At 33.3% G+C, this 22145-nt stretch overlaps 1 protein-coding gene across 1 annotated transcript in view; it reads left to right on the plus strand.

Moving 5' to 3' along the window:
• Positions 1-22145, plus strand: part of STPG2 (sperm tail PG-rich repeat containing 2) — a 341555-nt gene that overhangs the window by 11781 nt on the left and 307629 nt on the right. The window contains exons 3-5 of the mRNA XM_061191041.1: positions 4251-4415; positions 15102-15214; positions 18335-18446. Of these exons, the coding sequence (XP_061047024.1) occupies positions 4251-4415; positions 15102-15214; positions 18335-18446 (390 nt within the window). The remainder of the gene's footprint in view (positions 1-4250; positions 4416-15101; positions 15215-18334; positions 18447-22145) is intronic.

Raw genomic sequence — 22145 nt, forward strand, 5'->3', positions numbered from 1 at the left:
TCGTAGAGACTATAGTAATGGCTTGCAAAGAATGAAAATTTGAGGAGATCTTCTCTTTTCACGATTTTATTATTTAATCTAACGTGTTAATTTTTTTACAAAATCATTAAAGTCTACTATTATAGATCCAAACTCTTTAAACATAGGAATTGTGATCTTATTAAAACAGTAATCAAGTAGCGAATTGACTATCTAATTTGACTCATTTTTTAAAAAAGAAGACCTCTTTTGTGTATTTCTTAAAAGCTGAATAAAGCTGAATAAGATGCAAACTAAAGATAGGCTCAGTTAATAGTGAATGTGAACAACTGACATGTACACGTCACGTGAAAAGGTCTGTTGGTAAATCAATAACAAAAAAAACTTATCTGATCAATCAAATGCCAACAACTGTTGGGTTGGCCAAAAAGTTTGGGTTTTCCCATAACAGTGTACAAAAACCCAAATGAACTTTTTGGCCAACCCAATGTTAATATGAATCATCTTTGAAATGATTGAACTGTGACTGTTTAGTGAAACTAGTATGATGGAATTTTATTTGAATTAACTGGCTATTAGCCAGTTGATAAATTTCTGATTCCAGAGAATCAAGATATGTGACATGGAGTGCCATGGACAGTTCCTCCCAGGACTCTTCTCTACAATAAACAATGTTTAAAACTAATCTGAGCATAAAACCAAGCTGTTGCCAATAAAACTGCGTAAACATCTCTGGAAATGACCAAAATGTTATTCATAAAAATAATTAATCCTAAACAAGCTTGGAAGGTTTGCTTTTCCCCTCCAATATGAGCATTTTTAGCTCGTTTCTGAGGTATAAATTCTCCAGGGGCCTGTAAACATAAGCATACACTCTTTTTTTTTTTTTTTAAATTATTAGCACCTTTAATTATTATTTATTTATTTATTTATTTATTTGGCTGTGTTGGGTCTTCGTTTCTGTACGAGGGCTTCCTCTAGCTGCGGCAAGCGGGGGCCATTCTTCATCGCGGTGCGCGGGCCTCTCACTATCGTGGCCTCTCCTCTTGTGGAGCACAGGCTCCAGACGCACAGGCTCAGTAGTTGTGGCTCACGGGCCTAGTTGCTCCGCGGCATGTGGGATCTTCCCAGACCAGGGCTCGAACCCGTGTTCCCTGCATTAGCAGGCAGATTCTCAACCACTGCGCCACCAGGGAAGCCCAAGCATACACTCTTTATTCTTGCGCCACAGCTTTGGAGATTCCTTTGTCTTTGATTCCTGTTTTAAAACTGAGTGTTGCATTCTCTTAGAGTGTTCAAACTACAGTAAATTTTAGTTTGAGTTCAGCATTAAAACTGAGAGCTCTAATTGTCATCCTTTCTTATTACCCTCTCTCATTAGACAGTTGTCTTCAGTCAAGAGCCTTAACTTTCTCAGGCTGAGTTTTAAAACTATTAATATTCATATTAATATGTAATATTTATCAAATAGGTATTAATTTTAAAGTGTTTCTTTTAATTATTTCATTTTTCCTCTCCAATTTAGTATAATATAAAAGGAGGCCAAAGTCTACAAAACCAGGAGAAACGTTTTAAGAAGTTTATTTCAGATGGTCCAGGGCCAGCAAGCTATGATCGGTCTTATCCTGGAGCATTAGCTATGAACAGAAAAATACTAGAGGCTAAAGAGCGTCTTCAGTCAGTACGTGCTATTTTGAATTATGCTTCTAAGGCCTTTTTTTTTTAATTTAAAATAAAGTAGAAATGGTTTACTGTTTTATGTGATTAGTACATTTAAAAAACTTACCATAAAAATTAGTAGGTTTATTAGTATCCACATTGTAGTTTATAATTAAGTGAATATTTGATGTTTATAAACTTTAGTTTTTAACCATGTTAATATTTGACTTCACTTCTGCTTTTGATAAATCTATAATATCTCTTCTAATGTCTGTGGTGAACAGAAAGTAAGGGAGATTTAAAAAACTGCCTGAGTGGTTTACCTCTCTATATAGAGGAAACTCCTGTGTAAGTACTGTTAATAATACAGTGAAATTTGAAACATGACTCCTGAAATAAATAAGCTCAAAATTTAGATGAGAGAGATATATAGATCATTACTAATGCAAGATTAAATGTGACAGGTGCTAAGTGAATGATCATGTGATTAAATGCCATAGGAATTTAAAGGAAGAAGATGTATTTCGTAACAGCTTATGGAAAAACCCGAACGAACTTTTCGGCCAACCCAATGTTATGAGAGAGTCTAATTTGTAGAGGATTTATAGAGGAGGTTGGCCTTGAAGTATAGGGTTGGAATATGCATTCTAGGCATGGAGGACTACATGAGTGCAGACAGAGAAGTGGGATCTTATGGAGGACAATGAGAAGATTATTTTGACTGGAGTGAAGAATTTGTGTAGGAGATTAGCAGGTGATATGTTTGGAAAGGTACATTGGTGTTATATAAAGAATAATCTTTACACCAAAAGCACTACCTCTTTGAAATAATTAATATAATCTAGCAGATTTTGGTCATAGTTTATTTAGTGTAGTTCCCTCTCCTCTTTCCATAACACCTTCACATAGCTCATATTAATTAAATTTTAATCAGTTCTTTGTTTGTTTAGGAGGATATATTTTAGGGCTAAGTACTCAGTTGAATAATGTCAGTGTAATGACAATAAGGTTAAGGTTTATAAGTATACTTAAATATCAGCTCTTTCATGTGTGTGGACAAAGTAAATGTTCATTTACTCATGAAAGTGTTTTTCAGACATTTTTTGAGTAACTATGTGAACCAGACATAATGCTAGGCGCTGATAATACTTAGAAGACAAATCACTGCTCCCTGGGATCTATAACTTTAACAGGGAAGTAATGAATGGAATTCAGCACAAAACAGTTGATGAAATGCTATTTTAATAAACGTTTAATAAAAATTTTTACTAGTAGCCCAAAGTAGATAGTTTTTGGAGGGAATTAGGGATATCACAAACTGGATCTTGAAGAAGCATTCACTAAGGTTGGGGCTACATTTTGGAAAGTCTTGACATCATACAAATAATTTTTGAAAGTAGTGAATGGAGCGGAGGCCATTCAATACTTTCCTGTTTAAATTTGGTAACCACTCTCATAAGTATCACTGAAACTACTTAATAGTTGTCTCTAATGATAAAAAAAGTAAAATTCTGCCAGTGATAGTATGTTTATGACACAATTATATATTGGGCATGTGTGCAGCCAACTCTAGCATTTATTTATTTATTTAAAACCTACAGAGGATCAGTATATTCTTTTTTTTTGATAGAAGTTGCAGACTCTATTTTTATTTTTTAATGAATATATGAACTTCCCTTCATTTTTTTCCTTGTTGGTTATCTATTTTAAATATATCTATTATAAATAAATTCTTAATAAGTAATTTTTCAGATTACTGAATCATTTAAATGCCAGTATTTTATTTGATATATTTTATACTGGTATTTCTAATATATGTTATTCCTTTCTGTTTATACTTAAATTATAAAATGTTTTCCATTAAAGGAAATTTTAAAAAAAGGATAAGCACCTTAAAACTTCTGACTCTAACGTTGATAATTCTGTTAATTTTTGCGTAGCTCTTTTCAGTATCAAATCGTATATGTATATGACTTTATACACTTACATATAATTTTACATAACGTACATAGCTATAGTAATAAATTCAATTTTATATTTTATATTTTAAATTTCCATTTAGTATCGTATCAGACATTTTCCTTGCTACATGGTCTGCAAAATTAGGATATTTATACAGGGCACCGGTAAGATGAAGATAAGTCAGGAGCTGGAAAGGAATGAAGCCAGAAAATATAAAGTTTGTTTTTACCTGGCAGATACTATGATAGCATAGCACAAGTAACCACAAGTAACTGCTGATTGTTGATGTGACTGTAGGAATGCCTGTTTTTGGAATCACTAATGCTTGCTTTACTAAGCAAGATAAATAACTGAGCCAGATGAGAGATTCCTTATCTCTAAAAGTGGCTTTAACAGTAGTTCAGTTTATATTATGGTTTATGTTACTATTTAATAGTAGTTTGGTTAAATCTTGGTTTATATTATGAAGTAAGACTTGAATTCACTCTTTTAAATTACTTTTACAGACAAACATTTTTGGTTTATATTATAAAACTCATAAAGTCAATATTTAATAGTTGTCTTTTAGTAAATTTTAGTATTTATTTATTCCTTTTCTTGCCTTTGAGTAAATAATATAATTTTTTTTTTTTTTTTTTTTTTTTTTACAGAAAATGTCAAGGGCACTTACAGTTTCCAGAAGTGTTGATGTTCCTTCAATTCCTTCTTGTGGACGGTCATATGGTTATCATATTAATGAGGATGGCAGCATCACAAAACATTTTCCACCTGCTATTGACAGCACACTAGGTCCAGCATACTATAAACCTCAATTTGTAAGTATGATGCATTTCACATTGACAGTTGGAAAACTGTTTATGATTATGCATGTTCTAGTTAATGTAATACTAACTGCAGTAACAAATAGACCCCCAAATCTCAGTGGCTTAATGCAACAGAAATTCTTTTCTTCCTCATTCATATGGACATTTCTTGTTGATAAGAGATGTTCCTCCATGTAGAGATTCAGGGACACAGGCTTATTCCATTCATGTTACTGTCATCTCCAAAGGCCTTGGTGTCATCTGTATCCAGCTGGCAGAAGGGGAAAGAGGACAGAGAACTGGTAGTGGGGGTATTTTGTAGGCTAGGCCTGGGAGTTAAATTTCAGGCACATGGACACACTTAACTGCCAAGGAGCCTGGGAAATACAGTCTAACTGTATCCAGGAAAAAGAGGAAATAGTTTAACTTACTAAAAGTCTCTGCTACAGTGTATAAACGTATGCAATACATAGATATTCTTTTTTTTAATTTGAAAGGGGAAAAAAAGCATTTCATTTATAAAAGAATTTGAATCTGATAGTGTAAGCATTATTTGTTTCATAAATGATTGTTAAAAAAAGATAAGGAGCTTCTCTCTGATTAAAATATCAAACATAATATGGCAGATCCATCTCATCCAGGTTTTAAATTTCAAATCTGGCCAAAGTTGAGCAAAAATTTCATTCAGCCAGTTGAAATGTATGATTTATCCATGAATATAGATATGTCTGGTTTTACTTAGTTACAAGACTGAAGTACATAGTGCTTTGAACCTGTTATATATTTATACTTTTATGAGATCTGGAAGAAGTAATCCTAGTGAGGAAAATGGCAAAAATTTAGGGTAGACTTAAGGAGAGGCTGAAGAGACATCTTGGTCAAAGAAAAGGTATTTTCAGGATTTGTCTTGACTTTTACTCCCAATACTCTCTATTGTTTGAACATGTCTCCATCTTTGGGCTTAGGCTTAAGCACCTTATGAAACCATTTGGTTTTTGGCAATAGGTGTACTGGGGTATTTTGGAGTCTTAGATACTTTGAATTGTTAAGTTTTTATTCCTAAAATATTTTTATTATAATTTATATAATTGCACATAGACTTGAACAAACATAAAAACAGATAACCATGTACCCACCATCTCATATAACACATATTAAAATTTTATTATACTCAAATTAGCTATATTTTAAAATAAGTATATTATTACAATTATTACCCTACCCAATTTCCCTCCCTCCATTCTTTTCCCTTTGCCAAAGTAAACAGTAAATCTTTACTACATATAAATAACAATATGTATTGTTGTATGATTTAAAACATTTAAGTAAATGTTATCATCTGGCATGCAGGTTGCTTGCTCTTTCACTTAATGTTATATTTTCTAGATTTAGCTATATCAATATACTAGATCTAATCCATTTATTGTTTCCAATTAGTGAGTTTCTTTTTTAAAAAAGTAATTTTAAATTTTGAAATAATTTCAGATTGATAGAAAAGTTACAAGAATAATACAAATAATTCCCATATACCTTTCACTTAGATCCTGCAGTTAACACTTTATCACATTTGCTTTATCATTTCCCCTCTATATTTATATTCTTATTTTAATTAAGCAATTTCAGAGTACATTTAAGACATGATGCCCCTTTACTCCTAAATACTTTTAATGTAAAATTTCTAAGAACAAGAATTCTCTTTTATAACCACAATGTAATTATCAAAATCAGAAAAATTGCATTCATATAATCCTATTATCTAATCTGTAGATATTTTAAAAATATTGCTAATTATCTCAATGATATTCTTTAAAAAATGAGTTTTGGTCAAGAGTCCCATCTGGTATTACAAGTTGCATTTAGTTGTCGTGTCTCTTTAGAGTCCTTTCATTGGGAACAGTTCTTCAGTCTTTCTTTGTCTTTTGTAACCTTGACTTTTTGAAGAGTACAGGCTGTTTATTTTGTAGAATATGTCTCAGTTTTGGATTCGTGTATATTTTATCATGATTAGGATAAGTTTATATATTTTAGCAGGAATGCTACAGAAGTGAAGCATCCTTCTCAATGTATCACATAAAAAGGCGCAGGATGTTTACTTATCCCGTAGTTGGTGATGTTAACTTGAGGGGTTGTCTTTCGGTTTTATCTACTGTAAAGTTACTATTTTTAAAAATTTATAAATATTTTGGAGAGGTTACTTTAAGAATCAATAGATATCCTATTCCTTATCAAACTCTCACCTATTAGTTTAACATCCATTGATGATGCCTGAATCAATATTACTGTGATGTTTATCAAGTGGTGGTTTTCTAATGTCATATTTTCTTTAACATTTTTTTGTTGGCACTTTACTTACTATAAAGAACTGCTTTATATTCTTTTCCATTTATGTATTTATATCAGTATGGGTTCATGAATTCCTGTTTTACTGAAAAGGTTGTAATTTACTACTCTCACTATTTATTTTGAGGTTAAAATTATCTAATATTTGACCCTTGGGAGCCCTTTCAATCTGCTTGTTGTGTCTTTTTTACATATCTCCATCATTCTTTGAGCATTTCTTTCTTTTCTGGCACAATAAAATGTTGCAGGTTCATCTTATTTTTTCCGCTGCCACAGCTGTTGGAATCAGTCATTTCCTCAAGGAGCTCTACTTTCATTTAGTGGAGAATGATATTTCAAAACAAGATCAGTACACTAGGTACATTTGGGGTATCATTCCTTCTAGGCCATTTCAATGGACAAAGTTAGAAATCTATACTTTTTCTTATCTGTCTATTAAAAACTTTGAGCTATATTGATATCTCTAATTCCAGTTCAGTGCCACATGTTTATTCTTGTATTTCCTCTTCTGTGTTTGATCTCCCTTCTCCCACAGTGAGAAACCTGGTTCCCACTATCCTCAGTATATTTACTTATTTGCTTAGTCTTGTAAAACACTGAACGTAGTTTCAGAATTGCTAACCCGTCACTTCAAAAACCAGACTTGAGAAGGTACAAAGCTCTTACCTCTATGTGACCTTCGGGAAGTGAAAGCTAAGACAGACTTGTAAACTGCCTACTTGAGTGTTGAAGGTGTGTCTCAACACATGCACAGTGCACCTCTGCAAAGGTTGGAGACCTACTCGTTCAAAGCATTAAGAAAACCTCTGTCCAACGATTACCTGACCAGTCAGCTAGCCAGACCAAGACTTTAGTGGACACACATGACAGAGAATACAGAATTTAGAGAATTAGTCCAGAAATCACTAAACAAAAAAACCCACAATAAACCTTTGGGGCAGGAGGGAGATTCTGATTTTCAGAGTTGCCACATTATATTATCTAAGATGTCTGGTTTTCAACAAAAAATTATGAGACATGCAAAAACAACAACAACAACAAAAATATGGCCCATACCTAGGAAAAGAAGCAATCATTAGAAACTGTTCTTGAGGAAGCCAGGATGTTGGACTTATTAGACAAAGTCTTTAGATCAACTATTTTAAATATATTCAAGTAAAGAAAAGAAGGTATGTCTAAATAATTAAAGGGAAATATAAAAACAATGTCTCACCAAACAGACAGTATCAATAAAGATAGAAATTATAAAAAACAGCCATGTAGAAATTCTGGAGTTGAGAAGTACAATCATGGAAATGAAAAATTCGCTAGAGGGATTCACTAGTGGATTTGAACTGACAAAAGAAAGAATTAGCAAACTTGAGGACGAGTCAATTGATATACAACCTGATGAACAGAAAGAAAAAAGTATGAAGAAAAATAAACATAACATCCGAGACTTGGGGGACACCATCAAGCATACCAACATAAGCATAATGGGGGTCAAAGAAGGAGAGAAGAAAAAGGGGGCAGAGAGAATAGTTGAAGAAATAATAACTTGAAAACATCCCAAATTTGATGAAAAACAATCTACACATACAAGAACCTCATTGAATTGCAAGTAGGATAAATTCAGAGAGATGCACGCCTAGATATATCACAATCAAACTGTTGAACGCCAAAGACATTGAGAAATCTTGAAAGCAGCAAGAAAAGTGACAAGAAATCCCCAAGAAGATTAACAGATGACTTATCAGAAACCATGGAGGCTGGAAGGCAGTGAGGTGATATATTCAAAGTACTGAAATAAAAAAGATTGCTAATCGAGAATTCTATAATCAGCAAAACTATTCTTTGAAAATGAAGACAAAATTAAGACATTCCCAGATAAACAGAAACTGATAGATTTTGTCTGTAGTACACCCTCTAAAAGAAATACTAGAGTTCCTCAGGATGAAATGAAAGTTCATTAGACAATAACTCACATTCTGTTTAAAGAATTAAAGTACAAAGGTAAAGGTAAATAGACAAGCTGGTATTTTACTTTCAGTTTGTAACTCCTCTTTTAAAATTTCTATTGATTATAGAACACACTAGAGATGATACATTTTATCTTCAAATACAGGTATTTTAAGATCTGATAGACTGCTCCATACTATAAAACTTATGAATAACCAACTTACCTCTGATAAAATGGAGAGTAAAGATATTGTAAGTTATAGATATGTCTCCTGTTCACACCCTTAGAATTCCCATTTCTTTCTGGCTATAGGGTATTTTATCCCAGGAGTATTTTGCTCTCCCTCTCTATGCCATGACTGGTTTTCCAGGCCTTGACTATCCTATCATCCTGTTAATAATATAAAAATAATTAGTTTTCATCCACAGACAGTGCCAGTATCTTAGATATTTGAGTAAGATATGCTCAGAAGAACAATGGAGATAACTCTGTAAAAATTACATTGAAATTAATGGAAGTCCTATGGTCTAATATCAGTATATTCTGTCCAAGGTAAAGGACAATTATGAAAGGTAGTGTAATGGAACTGGACTGCTTGTGCTTATTTCTTGGCTTCGCTACTTACTAGTTATTTGTCTTTGGCCAAGTTACTTAAGCTCTTTGTACTAAGTTTTCTTATCTAAAATATCCTGGAAAAACTTTGGTTTAATATATTGGAACTAGTATTTCTTTTTCACAGTAGTCATTGATCCTTGGTCTCAGCTTAAACAGTTCTCTGTTACTCTTAACTTAAATCTCAAAATGTTATTCTTGCTTTAAAATTATATTTTTTGTATATGCTATTTCTTTGTTTCGGAATAATGTATCATCCATTAAAAGGCCAGAATAATGCCTCCAAGCTTCCCTACATGTGCAAAACATTTTTCATGTATGAATAAACATTACTTTAACATATAAAATTTGATTTCTTTCTGGCTACATTACTATTCATAGAAGAGAGAAATAACAATAAGAAAGTTTATTCTACAATTTTAATAGTTCCAATTTGATGACCTATTTTAGTAATTACTGATTAGATCCAACTTGTATTCATTAGAATAAAAATCTAGATCAAATTTAAGAAAACATGTTTGTAAAAACATAGATTTACATATAAATTAAAGACATAGTCGTTAATATTCAAGAAGATTCAACAAAGCTTAATTTGAATTGAATTGTGATATTTTCTGAAATCTCCATCTTGAATTTGAGAGAAAAACTAGAAGTGGGGTAGCAAAGGTCAGTAGCTGAAGGCTTAATTTTGTTGTTTTTTCCTGCAGGGGAAAAAAAAACCACAGGTGCCTCACAGACTATTACAAAATTGATACTGTAGTAATGTTAATTCAAGTATTATCCAAATTTCTGGTAATTCTATGTATCTCTTTAGCTGCTTTTTGAGATAATACTATATGTGGGCTCAGTTTCCAGATGTGAACATTAATAGAAAATTGAGAAAATAATCCAACAGATAGGTAATTATTGTGATTATTCCCTGAACTGTTGAAATAACATCTGCTGAAGGTATGTTATATAGCTTAAATATAGAAGCAACTCTGAAATTACAAGTTGTATAAGACTAGCCAACAAATGGTAATTTTTAGCTATATTTAATCTGTAAAGAGAAATTCTCTATATAAATTATTTTGTATAACATTTTGAATTAGAAAATTTAGCTTCTCTCTCTCTCTTTTTCAAAAGAAGAGCCCAGGTAACCATTAGAAGTCTGCTTTTCAGAGGTGGATTTCACGAGCAAAGTTTGCGGATGGAATTATGACACTGCCATATTTGCTAATGATAACATGCTGGGAACTACCTGTGTGCTGCCACACTGGAATGCAGTCCATTAGTGTTTTGAACTGCCGCACTTCGGGACTTTTAATTCTTCACAAATTCTATTTCCACACTTAATTACGGAAAAGACATGAGAAGAAAGTTGCATAGCCCTTTCTTCATTGATTTCACTGTCAGTGAAAGTGGCAGTTAGCAATTCTTCAAGTTATATTACATCATTCACTTAAAATAATGCACCTCCGTGCTGAGTTTGCTTCAATTAAGTCATATTTTATTTGCTAATGATTTTCCAAGCTGACGATGACGTTGAAGATGGTATTGTCAACACTTCTTGTTTGTTTGTTTGTTTTTAATATCACATCCTTTTAATTTATTTTCATTTTTTGAATTTTACACAGCAGGTTCTTATTAGTTATCTATTTTATGCATATTGGTACATATATGTCAATCCCAATCTCCCAGTTCATCCCACCACCACCACCCCAGCTGCCCCCGCTTTCCCCCCTTGGTGTCCATACGTTTGTTCTCTACATCTGTTGTCAACACTTCTTGACATAAGGAGAGTGTGATTTAGAGTTGAGTACATCAATTTGTTCTTTATTTTCTATCTGTATTTTTAAAAGGCTTTTAAATTAAATTTCCAATTGAACATTTACCTGAGAACTGTAGAGGTTAGTGAGTTAAGTAGTTCACATGGTTTAAATGAAATGAATTTCAGCGTATGCACAGGAAAAGGATTTTGCTGGTGTCTTGAATGGTGTGTGTGTATGTATGTGTGTGTGCATAGTCTTTCCTTCTGCTGGATTACCTTAAGAATTGTTAAACAGTTGACCTGCAAAATCACAATAATTAACCTGAGGAAAGCTTCTTAGACGTAATTCTACTTGGACATAATTTCTCCTGAAATGCTGTGTAGAAGAATTACTTTAAAACTGTAACTTATACTTTTTAGGGTATAAAAATACAATGTTAAAGATGATTTGTCAAAATGCTCTGTTTTAAAATACTGATTTTATTTTTACAAATCTATAGGCTATAGTAAATCAATATATTAGATATGCTCCTGCCTGAAATATAGAAAATATCTGGCATATCCAACATGGCTATATTTATTATATAAGAAGAGAGTTCTACATTTATTTCACTACTTACTGTGCCTAAAATCTTCACAATTATGAAACTTTGTTTCATTTCTAAGTAAAAATAAAGTACGAGTGAAAAAATTTTCTCTTTCTGCCATCAAAACTGTGTATGTACTTTTAAAATCCATGCCTCTATTAAGTAATTTCATTTGAAAGATGGTCTAGAACACTTATTTTAGGAAAACAATGTTGCATGGCTGATCATTCTTTCCTTTCCTGAAGCTCTGTGGGGTTCAGCAGTCTTCAGAGTTGCCATTGACCCAAAGGAATGGGCTGCTTTTCAACTACTCTAGTGGATGCCATGGTTTCTTCCAGGACTCCTCTACTACCATCTGCTGCTCTGCTGGACATGTCAGTCTGTGCTGTTTTTCTGTGCTGTTCTGCTAGTTGTTATGGTGTTTGTCTCTGCACCCCCAGACCCAAAGCCTTTGGATGATCTGACTGCCTTATTTCCTTTTGTGTTACACTCCGAAGTGCTAAAGCAGTGTATACCCTATGCATTAGAGAGATTGGTAGGATAGCCCTTTCAATTTTTATTCATAGCTCTGTTCCTCCTAGGACTGACAAGGGTCTGGGCTTGGGGATCATGTATCAACTAGACAACCTATTTATAACAGTAACAACAATAATAATATCAGTGTCTTACTTTGATTTGGTGCTTCATAGTGTGTTAAAGCTGATTAGTGAAGAGGGGAAATACCTCTCTGCTCTTTGTGTTGTAGTTCATTAGAAGGAATCTGCATATCAATAAGCTAAGCACATTAAGACCACTTAACAGTGCTGGAAATATTCCTGGTGGGGATAAGGATTAATGCTTTTTATTTATGTAACAAGTTTTCCCAGGCTTTATTGGGTTGTGGGTACTACAGAGAGTCACAATTATGTTAGTAACTCAAATATATGTATGTAGTCTCCTCCTGTTGATGTGGTAGACCTCCAGCCTTCTGCAAAGTTCCCCTTCACAGGGGCTTCTAGAAGGGCTGTCTCAAGCATGCTTCTGAATAAGTCTGTTTCCACTGAGACAGCTTCTGTTCCCCCAGGCAGTTCAGTCTCTTGCCAGATGGTGCTCTCTGCTGGGCATTTCCACCCATATACTCCATCAGAGCGAAAGCTGCGTGAGGAGCTGAGGTGAAGCTGGGGGGATAATGCTCTTCTGTGTTTTATACTCTATTACATAGAATGGTCTAAAAGTAGCATTGATTTTTACCAGTGTTTTAATGAAATGTCTTTTAGATTTTTATCATAGCCCTTTTGCACCCTACAGAATACAGGCATAAATCCAGTGGGGGATTGTCTGTTAGAAGGCAAATTCAGTCAACAGAAAATACTCAGTAGTTAGCATTGCCACTCTTTTGATAGTAAGATTTTCTAACTGGGTGTGGGTTACCATGATTAGCTGCTTCCCATGGGAATAGTTTTTGCGTTCACCTTCTGGTTGATTTGCTCTATTAGTTCACTAGACGTTCCAAAATATGTCTGAATCTTATTTGGACATAGCTAGTAACTCCCTGTTTCTGTACCCTCAGCTCCAACATCCTCCATCACCGAAACAAGGAACAAACAAGGAGATTTACTAAAATTGAAGCAGGAGAAACCTTTAGAAAAACTGTAATTCAGTTTCTCTTTGAGATTGCCATCTATGATAAAAGAATCAACAAAAGTCCCATTTCACTTCATGCAAACGTCAAAGTTCTGTCAGAGATTGTGTTGGCCCCTGTTTAATTCTTTAAGGTCAGGTGGTGTAAAAGGGAAAGTTTAGTTTTATTGTGTTTGTATTTTATAATATTTGAGGGCTAGTTGTTAGTGTTAAGTTCTAGGAAGTAAAAGATGTTTTCACATAGTAGGGAATTTTAGTGCTGTACCAGCTTATTTTTGGATTTTGTTGTGCCATCCCAAAGCTTTCTAGAGTGGTGCCTCTCTAACTAGGAAGTTTGTCCTTGTTAGGAGACAGTGACAGTGCTTCCAATTTATTTCCAACCATCCGTGGCAAGACTGGAGTGGGTTTTAGCATTCTTTCATCACTTCGTGTAATGGCACTGGTGCAAATAAATCTCTAAGGTTATTAGTAGTTTTGAGAATTGCTCCTTACTCACTACCCATGAGTCCATCCTTACCTCTAGTTTCTGTCTTTCTGGGGATGTTAATAGGGTTCAGCTGAGTTTCTTTTCACGTGCAGTGAGGTCTTTTTCCGGTTCTAGTCTCTGCTGTGCTATATTTTCCAGAAATTCCTTGAAGTGGAATGTGAATGATACCTTCTCTTAGTTTCTAGTACTAATAATTTACATCTATTTTATACTCTTCTTCTGAGATTCTGGTGGGAGAGGGGGGCAGATGTGGGTTTGATTCACCAATCTGAACTGGAATTATGCTTTCTAATCATTTAATTGCTATTTATTTCATTAATATTGTTTATAATGGTAATTGAGAGAGATTGGTTCCGCTATTCAAGAATAGTAATGGTCACCTAGAACCACTGACATACTGTTTTATGCAGTTAAACTATCAGTTTATGTTACTGGGATTTTATTCAATGTATATATTAATTGGTTTAATAATCCATGCCTATTTTAAAGCTATATTTTTACAAATATGAATTAAAAGTAAGTGAAATAGACTAGAGTTACCTTTTACTATCAGTTAAAAAACTAAGATTTTATAAATTTCTTAAATGATTGCTCAATTTAGAATGTATTAGGTCAACACAAGAATTCCTATGAGAGGCTACTGTTTGTGTTTCGTACTTTATTCTTTTATTAGTTTCTAATGAAAGCAGGTGTTTTAACTTCTCTAAAGTGAACTCTTTAGTGAGTCATGCTTATTGTATGACTGTGAAGGAAGATGATTGTTGATTTCTCTTGTCACAAATGACTTCTTTGGCATTAAAGTACTGATCCTGACCTCAAACATTAACTATGAAATGATTTGGGGGTAGTGTTTAATTTTTGTTATATATTTGTTACTCTATGAAGACTTTACATGAATATCTTCTGCACTTACCAGGTAATTAGAAGTTATCTAGTATCTGTTGGTGATGTTTGAATTTTAATTTCTTAAAATTAATTTGTATTTAATTAAGTCATTTTTGTTAGGCTTTCCCATTCCCTAAGTCATGCAATTCTGCCCTTCCTCCCCTTTTTAAATGATGAGGAGCTAATTTTCATTGCCCTTAAGATTTTAGATTGTTGAGTCTACTGCCAAGAGCAAAGTTGTTCATATTCGTTGAGGATATGCTAAACTAGAGGCTCTTCTCTGGGAATCCTGGTTGACTCAGGAGTGGGATGGGGCACAGAGTGATACTCTTGAGATGTATCAAGGAAGAGTCTAGCATTTACCAGTGGGAACTCCTTGACTAAGGCTACCCTCGCTTTAGACTTAAGTAAAGTTAAACATTGTTTCATGATTTATTTAAATTGTCTCTCATCTTCACTTTTTTTTTTTTTTGGTGAGGATTTTTCCAATGTAACTTTGAAATACAAGGGGATACATTTTGGCAACTCTTTGGGAAGACTAGAGTTACCTGTAAAGTCAGGGCCTGGTCCTGGACAGTATGATATAACCCAGTAAGTAAAAAAATAGTATATCTTTACTGTAGTTTTTGACTATAAATATTCTAATAATTTAGACTAGGTTATTCTGTTATGAAAGGAAAAATCAGTATGAAAAACTTCAAGAAATATGATATTTTAGAGTAACCTATATGAAAACTATTGCTTTTCTGTCTGCCAGATCCTGTGCTACCTGTTTTACATGTATTAATTCATTTATCTTCACAAGTGTCTGTGTAGTTAACTATTGTTATGCCTATTTTATCAGTGAAAAATGAAAGGGTCAGAGAGAATAAATAATGTATTTAATATTATGTAGCTATTAAGTGGCAGAGCTTGACATTGACTGAGGCCTTTTCGGTTATACAGCCCATGTATCTAAGTACTAAAATATACTGTCTTTAATTACAAGATAGAGAAAAGATCAGGGAAAATATAAAAGAAGGTGACCCAGGATTCTGCATCTTGTTCCTGGCTCTGGTGTCCATTCTTTTGACTACATGATGGATTTAGAAGGCATTCTCAGTATAAGTCAGAGCCATAACATTAGGTTGAAGGTAATATTTATGAAGTCTAACTAGGAAATACATTTCTTGTAAAATAATTCTTTCTGTCTTTATTTTCTCCTACTCTTACAGTAAGGTCTTAGACATGAGTCCATGGAAGGCAAAACTGAGTAACAGATATCATGTTGTTCTCAGAATCTATCGCTGCTTTTCATGATTTAATTTTTAACAGGTTCCAGTTTATCTGCCTGATCCTTTCTCTCTCATAGGATGAGTTTTCTAGCAGGAAGTCCCACAGTGATTACCTGTCCAATTAATTTGCTGGACAGATTCAGACACATCTGTATACCAGCAGTGGATGTAGCTTAGGCTCTTACTTAAACTCCCCTACTACTATTCATTCATTGAACAAACATTGTTTGAATTCTTGCTATGTCTTAGTACTAAACTTAGTAACTAAGAATAAAAAGAATAAAACATGGCCCTTGTTTTTGGGAATTTATACCCTATTCTATTGTCCTTTTCATTTTTTCACTCTCCTAATATGGGAGATATGCCATGTATTTTAATTTTTTTAGTAGTTGCACTAGAAGTTTAACATTTATATACAGCTTAATGGGATCTAAATTTAATCTTTGTCATCCAAATAAAACAAAGTCTGTCAAATGCTCTAACTCTACTCATCCCCTTGAGATAATGCTTTTGTTAGTATTTTACTCTTATCTTTTTCTTCTTCCAGTGTGGCTGGTTTGCTTTCCTATCTGCCTGCCTGCCTGCCTGTTAGTTTTATTGGGGTTTAATTAGCATTAAGCAAAATTAACCCTTTTTAGGGTATGTGGTTCTGTGATCATTGTTTTCCATCCATTTCACTACACATCTAACTAAGTACCTCAGGCATGACCAGCACTCTGTCTAATTCTATTGCTCTGATTTTGCTTGATAGTTTTTTCCTGACAGTCCTTTTTACTTCTCCAGCCCTGTCCCACTCCCATTCTCCTCCTATTTTTTTTTTTAAATAAGTGTCTGCCTGACTTTATTTTTTATTTTTTTGGTCACACCGCACGGCTTGCGGGATCTTAGTTCCCCCACCAGGGGTTGAACCCGGACCCACGCCAGTGAAACCATGGAGTTCTAACCACTGGATCCGCCAGGGAATTCCCTCTCCTCCTTTTTTTTAAATGTTACTTTCTCTTTGATCTTTGTTATTTCCCTTGTTTCTTCTTTTCTTCTGTTTGTATTTTCACTTTTGCTAGTAGGAATGTATGCATATAGATTGCATTCCTAACTGCATCAGATATTTCATCATTTCCGTAATTTGCTCTTTGGTTTTGCTGACTTCACTGTATCTTTTATTTGGACTTGTCTTGGTTCCTTCTGGTAGTTGATATTTTCTACCTTTTTTTTTTTTTTCTACTTTTTGTTTATTGATTGAGTCATAATTATTGTGGATTTGATATGGTATAAAAATGGAAATACTTGGGTATTTCGAATGGAAAGATGAGCTCGTAGGTTTCTTTTTGGGAAAACACAGACCTAAATGATATGTGATCCTTTTGATATCCCAAATATAAATTTTTTATCCATAAAACTATTTGAGGTTTTGAAAATAAGTTCATTTGTTGAATTTTGTGCAAAAAAATCAATGAAGTCAGCATTTTACAGTGAACTGAGATGTTATATGCATGTTTAAATCATAGTAATGTCTAAACAAACAAAAAAAATGTCAATTATGTAACTTAAATATTTGTTTTTATGTTTTTATATTATCTTTTTTTTAATCTTCTTATGTTCAGTATAGTTCACTGGAAGTGTTTAATATGACTTTTTTTTTCTAATTCTTTTTAATAATTAGAAAAAAATAACCTATTTAAATATAATTCTTAATAATAGGTAACAGTTATTGTATACTTACTATGGGTTTTGTATGGCAGTAAACACTTCACATATATTATCCACTTTAATCATTACAACCTTGAGAATTGGTTAATACTATTTCCAATCACAGACGAAGAATCAAATCTGAAGTTTAGAGAGGGTGGGTGATTTGTGTAAGGTCACATAGCTAGTAGGTAGCAATGTTAGGATTCGTATCAGGCTGTCTGACTCCAGAGCTTGGGCTGTTACTCACTGCTTACTTGGTTTATTATTCTTACTTGTGTAAATTTCAATGAAAATAAGCTTCCCTTTCATTTTCAAAGATCTTTCTTTATGCCCTTTTCCTGATTGTTTTATGATATAAATAGCATTGACTATTTTCCCCTTCTTTTAGTTAATAGTTGAAATACCAAGTGATTTGAAATTTTAAAGACCTTTTATGGTGAATAAACTACACGGGAAACTTTTTTTGGTAGCTTTTTATTTAAACTCATGACATAAATCCCACATTTTGTTTTCTTTTTGGAATCATTATTAGAATAGGTATATTTTAATGCTCTGAATTGGAAAACACAGATCTAACCAATATAAATGAATAGATATGACAGAGTTTAGGATATATTGGCCTAACACACCCAGATATCTTATTGAATACTTTTTAAGCAGGAAATGTTGGTGTAAAAATATCCTCTTAACTTATATAGACATTTATATATTTGAAATTGAGAATAATTTTTTTCTGAATTTTCTAAAGGAAAAAGGCACTACATTATGAAAATATTAACATCAAGAAAGATCAACAGCAAAATCATTGCTCAAATCTCCCACGACTTTATGAAGTAATAATATTGCAGGAGGAAAAAAAGGTAAGTTGAAAAGTAACTATTTCATCTACTTCCTAGATTTTAAGGTCATTGAATCTTATTATCACACAGAGTACTCTTCTGCTGTTACTCGTAGGTAGTTGTCACTCAGTGTATTTTGTGGAAGGAACTGAGGAACTGTGTTTAAAATTTCCTTCAAGTTGATTGCTATCTCTGCTTGAACGCCTCTTGTGATAAAGAACTCAATACCCCCGAGGTTTCTTGTTTCAGTAGTGGACTACTCTGTTTCTTGCAATTTCCTTCTTAAACTGACCTACATTTACCTGCTTGTTGTCTATTTATTCTCCCTTTTCCTATGACTTCTTTTAAATCTCCCTTTAAATCTTTTCTAGTAAGGATAAATGTTCTAAATATCTTTGACTATTCTCAGTATTTAGCTTCAGGATAACTTATTTTCCTTTGACGTTATCTAGGGACCTTCGTTAGTTTTTAAATCTTTCTCTCCTTAAAATATGATTTTGAGAACTAAGAATAATATTCTTGGTGAAGTCTGGTTAGTACATAGTAAGATTTTTATCTTCATTGTTCTAGGTAGTGTATATTAATATAAAAATCTAAATGCCATTAAATATTTTTTGTAGCTATGTTTCAGTTTAATTATTTGGAACTTGTAAGCACAAAAACCTTGGATTTTTTTCCTCTAGTATATTTAAACTTAAAAACTTGAAGATTATGGGATAAACATTTCAAAATGGATCATTTAGTGTAAGGATAAATGACTCTCAGTTGAGAAATCAGTGAGTATTTCAATAAGAATTTTCTCGGTCTTCCCCTGAATATTAATCAGCAAGGAAAAATATTGCTTATAGAACTATTAGAAAAAGATACAATAACAGAGTAATATAATGCAATTGTTTTCATAGAATAACAATTATAAATCTCAAACAAGATAAAAAGTGTTAATTTAGAATCATGAGAGATACTGGTTTATGGTTTTCTTGTAATGTGTTTGTCTGGTTTTAGTATTAAGGTAATGCTGGCCTCATAAAATGAGTTAGGAAGTATTCCCTCTGCTTATATCTTCTGAAAGACATTGTAGAGATTGGTATAATTTTTTCCCTTAAATGTGTGGTAGAATTCACCAGTGAATCCATCTGGGTCTGGTGCTTTTTGTTTTGGAAGGTTATGAATTATTGACTTGATATCTTTAATAGGCATAGGCTTATTCAGATCATCTATTTCTTCTCATGAGAATTTGGGAGATTGAGTCTTTTAAGGAATTGGTCCTTTTCATCTAGGTTATCAAATTTATGGGCATAGAATTGTTCATAGTATTCCTTTATTCTTTTAATGTATATGGGAACTGTAGTGATGTCCCCTCCTTCATTTCTGATATCAGTAATTTGTGTCCTCTCTCTTCTTTCTTAGTTTGCCTGGCTAAAGGTTTATAAATTTTTTTTTTTTAATTTTTTAATTTTATTTATTTTTTTATATAGCATGTTCTTATTAGTTATACATTTTATACATATTAGTGTATACATGCCAATCCCAATATCCCAATTAATCACACACCCCCCTGCCCCCACCGCTTTCCCCCCTTGGTGTCCATATGTTTGTTGTCTACATCTGTGTCTCAATTTCTGCCCTGCAAACCTGCTCATCTGTACCATTTTTCTAGGTTCCACATATATGAGTTAATATACGATATTTGTTTTTCTCTTTCTGACTTACTTCACTCTGTATGACAGTCTCTAGATTCACCCACATCTCTACAAATGAACCAATTTCGTTCCTTTTTATGGCTGAGTAATATTCCATTGTATATAGGTAGCACATCTTCTTTATCCATTCGTCTGTTGATGGGCATTTAGGTTGCATCCATAATCTGGCTATTGTAAATAGTGCTGCAATGAACATTGCGGTGCATGTGTCTTTTTGAATTATGGTTTTCTCTGGGTATATGCCCAGTAGTGGGATTGCCAGGTCATATGGTAATTCTATTTTTAGTTTTTTAAGTAACTTCCATACTGTTCTCCATAGTGGCTGTATCAATTTACATTCCCACTAACAGTGCAAGAGGGTTCCCTTTTCTCCACACTCTCTCCAGCATTTGTTGTTTGTAGACTTTCTGATGATACCCATTTTAAGTGGTGTGAGGTGATACATCATTGTAGTTTTGATTTGCATTTCTCTAATAATTAATGATATTGAGTAGCTTTTCATGTGCTTCTTGGCCATCTGTATGTCTTCTATGGAGAAATGTCTATTTAGGACTTCTGCCCATTTTTGGACTGGGTTGTTTGTGTTTTTAACATTGAACTGCATATATATTTTGGAGATTAATCCTTTGTCCGTTGATTTGCTTGCAAATATTTTCTCCCATTCTGAGGGTTGTCTTTTCGTCTTGTTTGTAGTTTCCGTTGCTTTGCAAATGCTTTTGAGTTTCATTAGGTCCCATTTGTCTATTTTTGTTTTTATTTCCATTACTCTAGGAGGTGGATCAAAAAAGATCTTGCTGAGATTTATATCAAAGAGTGTTTTGCCTATGTTTTCCTCTAAGAGTTTTATAGTGCCTGGTCTTACATTTAGGTCTCTAATCCATTTTGAGTTTATTTTTGTGTATGGTGTTAGGGAGTGTTCTAATTTCATTCTTTTACATGTAGCTGTCCAGTTTTCCCAGCACCACTTATTGAAGAGAGTCTTTTCTCCATTGTATATCCTTGCCTCCTTTGTCATAGATTAGTTGACCTTAGGTGTGTGGGTTTATCTCTGAGCTTTCTATCCTGTTCCATTGATCTATATTTCTGTTTTTGTGCCAGTACCACATTGTCTTGATTACTGTAGCTTTGTAGTATAGTCTGAAGTCAGGGAGTCTGATTCCTCCAGCTCCGTTTTTTTCCCTCAAGACAGCTTTGGCTATTTGGGGTCTTTTGTGTCTCCATACAAATTTTAAGATTTTTTGTTCTAGTTCTGTAAAAATCGCCATTGGTAATTTGATATGGATTGCATTGAATCTGTAGATTGCTTTGGGTAGTATAGTCATTTTCACAATATTGATTCTTCCAATCCAAAAACATGGTATATCTCTCCATCTGTTGGTATCATCTTTAATTTCTTTCATCAGTGTCTTATAGGTTTCTGCATACAGGTCTTTTGTCTCTCTAGGTAGGTTTATTCCTAGGTATTTTATTCTTTTTGTTGCAATGGCAAATGGGAGTGTTTCCTTAATTTCTCTTTCAGATTTTAAATCATTAGTGTATAGGAATGCAAGAGATTTCTGTGCATGAATTTTGTATCCTGCAACTTTAACAAATTCATTGATTAGTTCTAGTAGTTTTCTGGTGGCATCTTTAGGTTTCTCTATGTATGGTATCATGTCATCTGCAAACAGTGATGGTTTTACTTCTTCTTTTCCAATTTGTATTCCTTTTATTTCTTTTTCTTCTCTGATTGCTGTGGCTAGGACTTCCAAAACTATGTTGAATAATAGTGGTGAAAGTGGACATCATTGTCCTGTTTCAGATCTTAGAGGAAATGCTTTCAGTTTTTCACCATTTTGAATGATGTTTGCTGTGGGTTTGTCATATATGACCTTTATTATGTTGGGGTAGGTTCCCTCTGTGCCCACTTTCTGGAGAGATTTTATCATAAATGGGTGTTGAATTTTGTCAAAAGCTTTTTCTGCATCTATTGAGATGATCATATGGTTTTTATTCTTCAATTTGTTAATATGGTGTATCA

This window comes from Eubalaena glacialis, chromosome 5 (assembly GCF_028564815.1).
Source record: "Eubalaena glacialis isolate mEubGla1 chromosome 5, mEubGla1.1.hap2.+ XY, whole genome shotgun sequence".
Taxonomy (NCBI): domain Eukaryota; kingdom Metazoa; phylum Chordata; class Mammalia; order Artiodactyla; family Balaenidae; genus Eubalaena; species Eubalaena glacialis.